At 35.1% G+C, this 13,473-nt stretch overlaps 1 protein-coding gene across 21 annotated transcripts in view; it reads right to left on the bottom strand.

Moving 5' to 3' along the window:
- Positions 1-13,473, bottom strand: part of tp53bp1 (tumor protein p53 binding protein, 1) — a 47,645-nt gene that overhangs the window by 605 nt on the left and 33,567 nt on the right. For 20 of the 21 annotated variants that reach the window (XM_087259498.1, XM_087259503.1, XM_087259508.1 and 17 more), the window contains 7 exons: positions 10,936-11,327; positions 8,849-9,040; positions 8,344-8,526; positions 7,630-7,818; positions 3,701-3,795; positions 3,415-3,611; positions 270-403 (listed from right to left, as the gene is read on the bottom strand). In XM_087259498.1, the coding sequence (XP_087115624.1) occupies positions 270-403; positions 3,415-3,611; positions 3,701-3,795; positions 7,630-7,818; positions 8,344-8,526; positions 8,849-9,040; positions 10,936-11,327 (1,382 nt within the window). Of the gene's footprint in view, positions 1-269; positions 404-3,414; positions 3,612-3,700; positions 3,796-7,629; positions 7,819-8,079; positions 8,527-8,848; positions 9,041-10,935; positions 11,328-13,473 lie in introns of those variants that run through there. The other variant, XM_087259510.1, reaches the window with a different exon arrangement.

Below are 13,473 nucleotides of genomic sequence, written 5' to 3'. Positions count from 1 at the left end.
GTTTGAAACCTATTTAAGTTTGTTTAATCTGTTGAACAAAAAAAAAAAGATATTTGGAAGAATGTTAGAAACGGGTAACCATTGACTTTTATAGTCCCACATCAATGACTCTGTTAGCAACAATCTGTGTGTGTGTTTTGTGTTCTACAGAAGAAACTCAAACAGGTTTGATGAAGTAGCGGCTGAGTAAATTATTTCAGAAATTAACAAACTGTTTAATTAAAGCTCTATTGATTTTGTCAAATTAACTAAGGTTTCCTGTTACATACCAGAAATGTTTTGACTTTCTTGGCGATACACTTTTTCTGCACCACCCATTGAAAGCAAAGATGTCCACAAATCCACCCGATCTTCTGCTATCAGCATCACCTTCAGAGCTTTGAAGGGATTCGAGCGAGGATGCCTGAGGAAAGAGAACATCAGAAAAACAACATTTATTCCAAGACAATTTAAGCATTTTTTTTCACAGAGGCAGCAAAAATAGCAGAACAAGTGGAGCAAAACATTGATTAATAAATCAACCTAAAATTAATTATTTTCCACACATAGTGGAAAAAAACATGTGCATAAGAAATTTCATATCTTTTAGTTTTTCCAAAAATTGCTTAAAGTTACAGACTAACTCTTCCCCCAAACACTAAAATATGAGACAACTGTTACTGTAAATACTATTGTTCTTCCTCACTATTTTGTCTTTTTTAAATGTTAAGGATTACATAAGGTTTGGACATTGAAACAAACACTGGTCAATTTTAGTGTTGCTTGTTTCATGGTTGAATTTGAGCATTGATTTCACATTTCACCAGTAAAAGCAGTGTGAAGGTTTAATTAGCAGAGCAATAGCAGTTTTGCTTAAAATATTGCAATGCACACAGCATTGTGTGACATTAGAGTTCAAATGGATGACAAATTGTTGGCGTGCGTCACTCTAATGCAGTGGTCACCAAACTTGTTCCTGGAGGGCCGGTGTCCTGCACATTTTAGCTCCAACCCTAATCAAACACACCTGATCAAGCTAATCAAGGTCTTGCTAGGTATACTTGAAACATCCAGGCAGGTGTGTTGAGGCAAGTTGGAGCTAAACCCTGCAGGGACACCGGCCCTCCAGGACCGAGATTGGTGACCCCTGCTCTAATGCATCTGTGACCAAGACAACAAGTTATTGTGATTTATCAAAAGTACCACATCCAACATAAGTAACTGTGGACGCAAGAGGAAGCTGTCTGAAAGGGATGTTCACGTACTGACCCAGATTGTATCAAAAAAAAAGCTGCCAAACTCACTGCAGAACTAAATGTGCAGCTCAACTCTCCTGTTTCCACCAAAACTGTTGGTCGGAAGCTCCACAGGGAAAATATACAGGGTCAGGCTTCTATAGCCCAACTTTTGGTCACTCGTGCCAATACTAAATGGTGGTTTCAGTGGTACCAGCAGTGAAAATCTTGGCCTGTGGACAATGTGAAAGATGTATTGGTCTCTGATGAGTCTACCTTAACTGTCTTTCCCACATCTGGAAGAGTAATGGTGTAGAGCAGGGGTCACTAATCTCGGTCCTGGAGGGCCGGTGTCCCTGCAGGATTTAGCTCCAACTTGCCTCAACACACCAGCCTGGATGTTTCAAGTATACCAAGTAAGACCTTGATTAGCTAATTCAGGTGTGTTTGATTAGGATTGGAGCTAAAATGTGCAGGACACCGGCCCTCCAGGAACAAGTTTGGTGACCACTGGTGTAGAGGCTCCCCAAATAAAAGTGCAACCTAGACTGTTGCATGCCCAGAGTGAAGCATTGGGGTGGATCATTGATGGTTTGGGCTGCAATATTATGGCATTCCCTGGGTCCAATATTTATTACTACCTGCCTTCATTGAACATGTCATCATTACCAAACATGTTTATACTGTACGGTAAAGCCGGACGTTTTCTTTTCATGGTTCAAGTGACCAAATTCTACACAGGGATTAAAACAACTTTTCATATTGTCATGTAGCACAAGTATTTTAGCATGTTTACGAAAGCGCAACATCCGCCACGTAAGCAATATAAAATAATACTGTTGCACACGTCACGTGCACAAATCACACCATGGACATTACATTAAGATGCCTACTGGTTAAAAAAGGCCTAGATTAAAAGAAGATGGCCAAATGATAACTTTTCTACCATTAACAATAGTAAATCAACTTGTCTAAAAGAAAATAAAAAAATTAAACGAGCAAACAGAATAAATACAGGAATGGAGAAAAGAGCGCTCTTTTATTATCAGCTGTCAGTCAGCACCCGCTCTCTTTTTTTTCTCCCTGGTCATTGCACCTTTTGCCATGTGCTGTGTAAACGCAGTCAATCGGATACGAGTCACCTTTAAAGATGAGGTCAGTTCATCAAAACAAATATATAAAAATCGGATACTGTCACAAAATCCGAACTGACCATCAAGATCTGCAATGTAAATACACTGTATTCTATAGGGGAAAAGCTAGTCAGCAGAGTTTGCTATTTTCAATGTATTTATTAACAATTATCTTTCAGCGTTTCCATGTTCATTACATAGAATTCAATATAAACTAATATAAAACTATTGCATACATACAATTATGGGAATAATTATGGAAATTGCATACATAAAAAAATGGAAGTAAATTCATTAAAAATTGATTTTAAAAAATGCCTAAATTGTTTTGCATGTTGTGATTTTTTTTATAAATATATATATACATATATATATATATATATATATATATATATATATATATATATATATATATATATATATATATTAGTAAAATATTTGAATTCTAAGACTATTCCATTCATATGTTTCATCACAAAGTATTTCTTTAAAATAGTGCAAAAATCTCGTCTCATTCTCAAGAATCCAGTCTCGTCTCATGGAGTAGGCGCCTCGTCACAACTCTAATATAGATACTGCACTCCTGTGGAACTTAAATTCTTTTTGAAATATTTCTCCTTATATCCTAATTTTTAATAACTAATTACTTTTGTCTTTGCCATGATGGCAGTACATAATATTTTACTAGCTTAAATTTTGCAAGACACTATTATTTAGCTTTCAGAGGCTTAATTAAAATACTTCATTAGGTTAACTAGGCAAGCTAGGTTAATTTTGAAAGTCATTGGACAACAGTGGTTTGTTCTGTCAAATCGAAAAAAAAAAATTCTTAGAGGGGCTAATAAAAATAATCTTTAAAATTGTATACATAAATGTATAATAACATAGTTTTCATTCCAAACAAAAAAAACTGTAAAATGTCTGGTAATGCAATTCAGTGAAAACTGTTATATTAGTTTTTTAGTCTTATATTAGACTCTGATGCAGAGAGAGAGAGAGTAAGTCCTAAAAATTGAATAAATTAAAAAAAAGTTTAGGAGTTGTATCCAAACAAGAGCAGCTCTCACCACTCCACGATGCGTCCCTCAGGCCCCAGGCCAGCAGGAAGCAGGTAGTTTCTGTAGTTGAGCAGCTTCTTCTCTTGGCAGCAGTCCCTCACCCACATTTGAGACACACATGGGACTCCACCTGCCACACACAGCAGGTACTTCCTGGTCCGACAGTGCTGGTCGGCAATCAGCAAGCTCTGATAGGCTGCTTTACACTGACCATGCAGAAAACACACACACACACACATCAAAACATGCACACGCAGCAGAATCTGTGTAAGGAGTGTGTTGAATACAAGTTTACCTGTTCTTCATTGAAGTCAAGCAGGATCATTCCTCCACCCGCCTCCAGCTGTGACACCGTATAGTGTTTGTTGTATGGAGCTCTCTGCACATACTCTGACGAGAGAAACTCATTTTTTAGGAAACTGTTGCATCATCACATGCAAACAAGAAATGTTCTCTTACATTAAAGGGCTTTTATTATGCTTTTTCCTTTTTTGAATGTGTTAGTCAGTGTGCAGTGTATGTTTGAGAATTAAAAAAGATCTAAACATTTACAAATTTCAAAGTCCACTCCAAAAGAAGATACTTTAGGTTTTTTTATAGGGCTTTACGGATGTTAGTAAATCTGCCCTAATCTCGCCTATAAAACAATCAAATGAAAGGTATTTTAATGCAAATTATGCAGAACATAATGCATTTTTCAAACCACCAAGCATGAAATTATGTTCTAGAAAAAAACGAAAAATGGAATAAACCCTTTAACATGAGCAAAAAAGGACCCTTTTAATATGTAATTAAAGTATTACTAAACACAAGTGTTCATGTATTTCCCCAAAATAAAAGCATATTGTTAAAACGGAAAGGTTATAATGGGTATTTCTGATATTTACAGTTGTTTTGACAACATTCGAGTTGGCACAGTATGTCACTTAGCATGAACAAAAAAAAATATGTAAAAAGGTTTAATCAAAGTCTTGAAAACCTACATGATTTACTGTAGCCGGTTACACGTGCATGTGATGTACACACTAAAGATAATGCTTTAAATCAATTCACCTTATTGACGGTCAATGGGCTATATGCACATGGACTTTTAACTTCAGCCTTAGCACTTCCAGTGAACTGTTTTTCCAGTATATAAATTGCTATGTTTAAGGTCTGTTTTCTTTAAAAATCAATGATCTTTACTGCTGATATAAAATGGGTCTCAAACCGGACATGAAGTACTGCATTAAATTCCATTGCCCCCGCAATGTCTTTAAAATATGACTGTTTATTTTACCCCAGTATTTTCGATGGAGTTTCTGCGCTTGGCGGCTGATCCTGACGGCACTAGCCCTTATAGTCTTTCATCTCATTTTACGCTTGAACAACTAAATGAATGTTTAAGTTTATTTAACTAAATGTTTTTTAATTAAATTACAACATCGATGCTGGAAAAGGAACTTCTGAAATTGAAAATAGTCACATTAACCTTTCACCGAAAGTTTATCATTGGCTAAAGACACTGCATATACCCCATTAATCATAGATTTTGCTAAGCTTGAAAAAAAATCGAACCAGGCATTATTTTACCATCTGGTATTGCAAGTAGGGTTAGGGTTCCACATTGAAACATAATGACCCCACTACCTTGTAGCATTTCAGAAGTGTGCTGACAAGAGCAGCACAGATTGAATGTAGCAGTATAAATGCTTACAGTGGCATTAGCTATGTGCAAGGAATTCCAATCACTCAATGTAGAAGTATAAATTAGGCTTTACACAACTGGTACATTTAAATGCAACTTTTTTTTTTTTAAACTTTTTAACCATGTACAGTATGTAATGTTCACCCGATGTTGGCAAAGGTTTCCTCCAGTTTCCACCACAGTCCAAAGACATGCGCTATAGGTGAATTGGATGAACTAAATTGGCCGTAGTGTGTGTGTGTGTGTGTGTGTGTGTGTGTGTGTGTGTGTGTGGATGGACGAGAGAATGTATGGGTGCGTAAAACATATGCTAGAATAGTTGGCAGTTCATTCCACTGTGGAGACCTTTGATAAATCAAGAACTAAGCCAAAAGAAAATAAATGAATGAAAGTATTTAATAACAGAAGAAGCAAGCTAATGATTATTAAATGACCTTTTAAGGCCTTGATATACTACAAACAAAGCCCTTTGTATTCTTTGTCAGAGGGCAAAAATAATTTTAAAAAGCCTGTTTGTAAACGGTTTGTAAAAATTCCAAAATCCTCTGCTACTAGACCCACCTGGTTATTAATTTTGCTAACTTGTTGTTGTTGTTTTGGATGCTATTCTCCTCTCTGAACTCTGTGGAATATGAAATAATGGGGGAAAAAAACTGAAGGCGAGAGATATAGAAGGTAGAGTTGTAGAATTGTGTACCAACAGTAGAACAACAAACTGTTAAATCAAAGTTAATTTCCGACAAATTTTGCAGTAACAATTCAGTTCATTATTCATTTGGGATTGACATATATTGGGGCCATAACACATTATGAACCCCATTCTAAGCAATCTGGACCTGTTAAGTTTTATATATAATATTTAATATTTTAAAGTTTTATATATAAGTTTTGTGAACATTTAGTGGTATGACTGAAGTCTCTGCTTTCATTTAAAATAAACTTAAGTGAAGTTTTATAAACTCATTTCGAGAGGAATATGTGATAAAATTGATCGTGGCTAGTCTCTCATCTGTAATCAGTCATAGTTCAATCAGACTGGTCCAAGCCTAAAATAAATAGACTGATTTCACCCTACCTCCCTATATTCATTTTGGAAGAATCCCCCTTCCACCCCATCTCTTCCTTTTCCTCCCTAAACCAGGGAGAGCTCTCGAGAACTACCTGATCTCAGATCCCCTTACATGCTCATCGACCAGGCGGGTGACCTAGGCTCAATTATCTCTGAGCTCAGGGTTCTCTCCCAGGACAACATGCCAAACCTGCAATTGTTATAAAGCAATATTTAAGTGTGAACTCTTGAAATATTATTTCTTGAAGATTAACCATTACATTTTTTCACTTTAAATTAAAAGAGGGAGAGAAAGTGATGCCAATTTTCATTTCGAGGTGAACTTTGCTTTTGTGTCAATGAACACAGTGTACGAAATTGCATACTGTTATACTATATAGTACATTAAAAACAGTAAGCAAGCCAAATTCATAGTATCTGAGAAACAGTATGCGAGAAGTGCCCAGATGAGTGAGATAATTCAATGAGTAGAAGTGAAGCGATGCAACGGTTGCAGGTTATGCGATCATGAAAAATTGGAGCATGTAGTACATTCGAGTTTTCATTCATACTACTTACAATCAAGATTATTCAAATTGAGTATCAGTTTAAGTCAAAATTATTCGCCCTCCTGTGATTTTTTTTTTTTACCAAATGATGTTTAACAGAGCAAGGAAATTTTCACAGTATTACCTAAAATATTCTTTCTTCTTATTTGTTTTATTTTGGATAAAGTAAAAGCAGGTTTAAATATTTTTAAACCTATTTTAAGGTCAATATTATTAGCCCCATTAAGCAATTATTTTTTTTTGATTGTATGCAGAACAATCTACTGTTATACAATGACTTGCCTAATTACCCTAATTAAGCCTTTGAATCACACTTTTAATCTAAATACTAATATCTTGAAATTATCTAGTTAAATATTATGTTCTGTCATCAGGGCAAATATCAAAGAAATCAGTTATTAAAAATTAGTTATTAAATTATTATGTTTAGAAATGGGTTGAAAAAAAACTTGCATGTATTTGACTATTAAAGCGCTCATATTAAGATGACTTTAGATGTGTGTGCTCTGCTCGTCTCTGAGGCGGAGTGCACATACACAACACCATGCGATCTCTTTCGTGCTTTTAAAAACAAGAATGATTTGAATGTTCATCGATGAATGATGCGCATCCTTTGCTGCAAAAGGTACATCACAGTACCTGCTTTTAGTCATTTTCACGTGAAACTGAGCATTGCAGAGCAACAACTGTGTACAGCTGGAAAGGGGGCGATATAGGATGCAATAATTATTTTATCTCGAATAATGTTTTTTCATAATCGTTAGAAGTGAAAAAATGAAATCGAATTTTTGATTAATTGCACAGCCCTACTATACAGAACATACTTTCTAACGGTCGTGTATCACATTCAAATGCAGTACTTCCCGAGTAGTAGAAAATGTTGGACGCAGCCTCAGAACTTTATCAGCTCTACTTCTCACCTTCATCCTCATCACTGCTCTGATGGCTGGAGTATCGATCTCCTTCAGAGGATGCCGTCAGCAGGAAGACAAATCCCATAAAGAGAGAAGAGTTTTCAGGCAGAGGTCCGTGTGTTGCCACCAGGTCATTAGGGTCAGGAGGAAGATCTACCCCGCTCCCAGATGTGTTACAAGCAGCAATACGACGCCCTGTTCAAGCGAAACAAGAAATAAATAACTACAGCCTAACATAAACACCAATTTAAAACCAAAGACTGGCTGTGAAACAAAGAGCCCCTAAAAAGCAATGAAGCATGAGGTATTAAACACATACACCACTCCCATCTGCCCTGCTGAGTGCTCACCCACACAAAAGATAAAGCATGTTATGCACATACCAGAAGCTGTTTAGAGCTGGAGATCTGCAATCTAACAAGCTGTACCAAAAGCAGAATTTATTCACACCTTCAAGAGGTTTATCACACATTTTATATTGTAAAATCAGATGCTTACATACAGTGGGGAGAAAGGCACGTATTCAGTTAATCATTCATATGTTTAAGTCGAATACAATTTCAAATAGTGTAAAAAATTTCATAAATTCAAAAGTTGCTAAAAATGGAGAACAATAAAAGACCGAATTAGACAGTAAAATTAGGGATATAAAACATTATCTTAAAATGCTTTGGTCCGTTTTGCTGCTTTATTAAAGTCTGTCTGCAAGGGGCACCGTACCCACTCTGGCCCCTGCCCCCCTGCGCCCTCTCTTCGGAGGCGTCCTTTCTTCCTCCGTGCAGCTGATAAGCTTTCGTTTCCCAGAAGGCCCTGGGTTTCGTGGGCTGTTGCTGGAGCTGCGTGTAGGGGTCCCTGCTCCACTGCAGTTCCCTCTGCGTCTTCGCTTTCCTTCAACGAGATTATCTGTAAACAAAAGGAGGACGTTTACATGGACATCATTAATCAAATTATTTGACTTAATATGTATAAGACAGTAATATGATTAAGGTGTTTACATTAGTTGCTTTTCAAATTTTCTGGTCAAGATCCTGTTTTACGAACTATAGCACATAATTTCATTAACATTATTGCGTCACCACAGTATCCACATTTCCTCTGGAGTTTTATGTCATTTCGGCTGTGTCATTTTTAATTTTTCAACTTTAACTGCAGTTTGGCACTTTCACTTACATTCAGGGATATTTCATACATCTCTATAATGTCTATAATGCCTATAAATGCTCACCGAGGCTGATATCACAAGCCATGGTTTGTGGTGTGGATGGTTCGTAGGGTCCGAGTCCATATTGCTCTCTCAGGCGGCTGCCTTGCTCCATGCTGAGGATCACAGATGTTCTGCTGTAGTAGGAGCTCTGACCATCCTTCTCCACGCAGTAGAGGAACTCAGAGCCTTGAGTTTTATGACCCTTTACCACACCTGAACACCAGAGATGAAAAAATACATTAATAATTTAAAGATCAACCATAATTGCATACAAATAATAGATTATTAGTGGCAACTCAAATAAAAATGATTTTCAAATTAACAACACACTTTTATTTTTAGCATACATTCGGTTACCTTCACCCTTTCAAATTACAACAAACATGTTCCACTTACCTTTATTTCTATGAATTAATGTACCTAGAATGGTCTGAATTCTATATTTATATTTATTAAAAGAGAACATTAAAATTGACAAAGATTTTTCAAGCATTATAAAGAAAGTAATCAGTGAAATCAGAGTGTTACGATGAAGAGCTCAATCCAGAAGACTCTTATTCGAAAAACAATACAAAACACAAAAGACAAAAATGCCTTATTTTATTTATATATATATACACATATATATATATATATATATATATATATATATATATATATATATATATATATATATATATATATATATATATTTTGGCCAAAATTAAAATAATGAAAATGACAAAATCCTGAAGGGTAAAAAGCCCTAATTTAAACCTAATGTCACCGGTTACATTTCCTGCCACGGATTATGCCACCTAGCATCGAGATATAAATCAAACATGAAGCCACTGTCACAAATTGTCACAAACGGATGAAAATAAACTAAAGCTAAACTAAAAGACGTTAAAACAGTATCCAGAAGAAAATTATTAAAGCAAACACTGTTAAAACCATATTATTTTAAACATTACTTGAGATATATTTTTAAAGAAAATAGTAAAACAGACAGACAGAACAATATACAGAATGACAGACAGATAAAGAATGATAGAAAGAACAATAGACAGAAACATAATGACAATTAGACAAATAGAATGATAGAAATAACAGACTGATAGAATGATAGTTAGATCAATATATAGAGTAATAGAACAATAGATAGACAGACAAATAGACAGGTATATAGACTGACCAACCACCAAACAGCAATGCATAAAAAAAGATAGACAGATACAACGATAGATAGATTGACTGACAGACAGATATATAGATAGATATATGGAAGGATACAGATGGATGGATGGATGGATGGATGGATGGATAGATGGATAGATGGATAGATAGATAGATAGATAGATAGATAGATAGATAGATAGATAGATAGATAGATAGATAGATAGATAGATAGATAGATAGATAGACGAATACAGATAGATAGATCAGTACAGATCAGTATATACAACCACATAAGGATAGAGCAATATATAGAACAAACGAGATAGAATGACCAACAGCACTGCCATAACAAAATATGGACTGATTGAACGATAGACAGACAGATAGATAAGCAGATAGAATGATAGACAGACAGATAGTATGACAGACAGACGGACATGTATAGAGACATAGAGACAGACAGACAGACAAACATGTATAGAGACATAGAGACAGACAGACAGAACAGTAAATAGATAGACTAATAAAATGATAGAGCAATATATAGAATAACAGATAAAGACAGATAAAAAGACAAACAGATAGACTGACCAACCAACAGACAGCAATGCATAACAAATGATAGACAGGTAGAACGACTGATAAATAGATAGACAGACAGATAAAAAAGACAGATTGATAGACCAACCGACCGACTGACAGACGGACAGTATTGCATATCAAAGTAAAAGCCTCGTTCTGAATGGTTCAATATGAATCCATGAAAAACAGAATGATAGAATGATGGATGGACAGATCATTTACAGCCCAACCTGCAAAATCATGCTCATTGTTATAGTGTTAGGCTCTTGGAATAATATTAAAATAAAAACAATCCTGGTGGTGTTATAAATCGTTATACCATGGTTTTAAATGAATGGCTCACAACAGGTTTAGACTGCAGTGCTCACCTATATTGAAGTACTCCTCCTCGGTCAAGGCAGTGACCTCCGTCTCCAGAGGAATTGGGTCACAGAGCAAGATGTCCTTTCCCTGCACTTCACACTCCTGGTTGTCATCAAACAGAAGGCGGAAACGGTTCTCTCCCAGGTCTCGAGTGATGCTCCCAGAATAGAAATAGGAGTTGGATGACCACTTGGCCAGCACACGCAACCCAACAAAACTGCTGGAGCCAGTGCTGTTGTCCGGGGAAGTGGTGTTAAGGGACTCTGAGTGGCTTGTAGCACTGGGCTCAACTGGGCTGATGGGCATCTGGACATGCCTTTGTGCAAATGGCTCCTCTTCTGAGGACGACGCACCACCCGGGGCATGAGCACCACCTCTCTGGCCTGGCCTGCCACCTCTGATAGTCAGTGTTAACAGGGAATAAGCAATACAAAGAAAACACTAAGCATCACGTTAAATAAGTAAATTAAAATCAAGCTTATCCATGATGCATAAAGGAGACTTTTTTTTTTTTTTTTAAGTTTTTTTAAGAAGTAGTTGATTCAATATTGATACTTATGAGCCATGAAATCCTATTTTTCCTATATTCTCTATTCCTGCATTTTCTTTTTGTAATTTATGATACTGGCATGCTGCTTCCTAAAGTGAGAGCACATCAGGGAAAGAGTGGTTTGGCTAGGCTATAAATTGTCAACAGATGTACAGGGTTTCTACAGATTTTATCAAGTCTAATTTAAGACTTTTTAAGACCTTTTAAGACCATAATGAATAAAATTTCAGAATTGCACAAGGCTAAACGCTTTTATTAATGGCCAAGTTAAAACCTGTAACACATACAAAACAAGTGTTGTTGTAAGGAAGATAATTTACCCATATTAATAAGTAAATAGATTTAATAAATAAACCTTTCTTAAAACTTTTATTGAAATATATTGTTAGAGATTGGATGGGTGCTGACCCAATTGGGTATAGCTTTACTTGGAAATAAAGAAAATTAAAACCCATTAAAAACGATTAAAGACTTGCAATACAATATTTCAGTGGATTAAAGACTTTTTTAATAAGACTTTCATTAATGAAATTTAAGACATTTTAAGACTCAGCAGATATTCTATATATAGTTTATATGTTTGCTCAATTCACTTACTTTAGCCCCTTATTTCTCTTCAACACATGCTCAGGCTAAGTGCTGAAATTCTTGTCTTGGTGACTATTCATATAAAAACAGTAAATTATGTCTAATGTTAAACAGATTTCCATGCATTATAGAGAATGCAGGCATATAGTGTGTGTGTGTGTGTGTGTTGTAACAGATCGAAAAATCTCACAGTTCGGACCACATTATGGTTTTTGAGTCATGTATCGGACCATTTTTCGGAGAAGCCAATAAGGGAAAAGAAAAATGTCATTTGCTTTCTATTTATTACCAAAACAGTAATGCTTAAAACTTTTGTTTTTTAAACATAATAAAACCTGTAAGTCTAATAAAAATGAAATCAAGAAATAACCAGATGAATAGAAATTTAATTGTAAAATATATTCAATACTGTGAAAAATTATCACTACTATTGCTGATAATGGTAGATGTATAAACCTAACATTATAATTTGTACATTCACTTATTCATTCATTTTCTTTTTGGCTTAGTCCCTTTATTAATCAGGGGTTGCCACAGTGGAATGAACCGTCAACTTATCCAGCATATGTTTTACGCAGTGGATGCCCTTCAAGCTGCAACCAATTTGTATTTTTTAAGGCCATTTACTGGTTGAACAATGTAATTGCTAATTTTCGAGTGTCAAGTTAAAGGTATTTGCCAGTGATGTGTTTATATCTTAACTATAAACTGTTATGCCAGGCCTTTAGTGTTTTGATTGTTTGTAACTTTGTAACAAACTGAAAAGTTAAAAAAACTAAATCTCTTGATCAAACACAGGTTTAAACGCAGCGCATTTGAAGGATTGATAAACAATTGCAAACAATCATCATTTGTAATATTTGCTGTGTGAGTGTTTGAATTGAGATGCCAATCTTTTTATGATTAATTGTGAAGAAACACCCTGAATGCATTGATGCAGTCTAAAAGTTGCATGTTTAATCAAGTCAAATTTAAAACAAATGTAATTTTTTCTTAGCAACATATTTTAATATAAAAAAACTCTAGTTTTTTACACTTTTTTCCAACATAATAATTATTTTTTTATGAAAAGTTTAACATTTTTAAAAGATAATGTATTATGCAGACAATTACATAAATAATCAAAAACATGCATTTGTTGGCTTTTGGTCCAGATTGATTGAGTATAATGTATCATGTAAAGTGATATGTTGCTCTGTTATTATCATGAGGAATTATGCAATTGTTTTTAGTTTTCTTTCCTTGATTAGGAAATTTAATTTAGAGAAATTGCTGTAAAATGTTGAACAGCTATTGTGAATTGCATCTCTTAGCAATAAATTTTTTTAAATATTTTTAAAAAATGGTTTTCTTGAGATGCATTGTTGATTGGCCAAATGTCGGCCCAATTGAAAAGCTTTACTTG

This window comes from Danio rerio, chromosome 7, assembly GCF_052040795.2.
Source record: "Danio rerio strain M-AB ecotype USA chromosome 7, GRCz13ab, whole genome shotgun sequence".
Taxonomy (NCBI): domain Eukaryota; kingdom Metazoa; phylum Chordata; class Actinopteri; order Cypriniformes; family Danionidae; genus Danio; species Danio rerio.
Note: the sequence above shows the minus strand (reverse complement) of the source record. Positions and strands in the feature narration are given on the sequence as shown.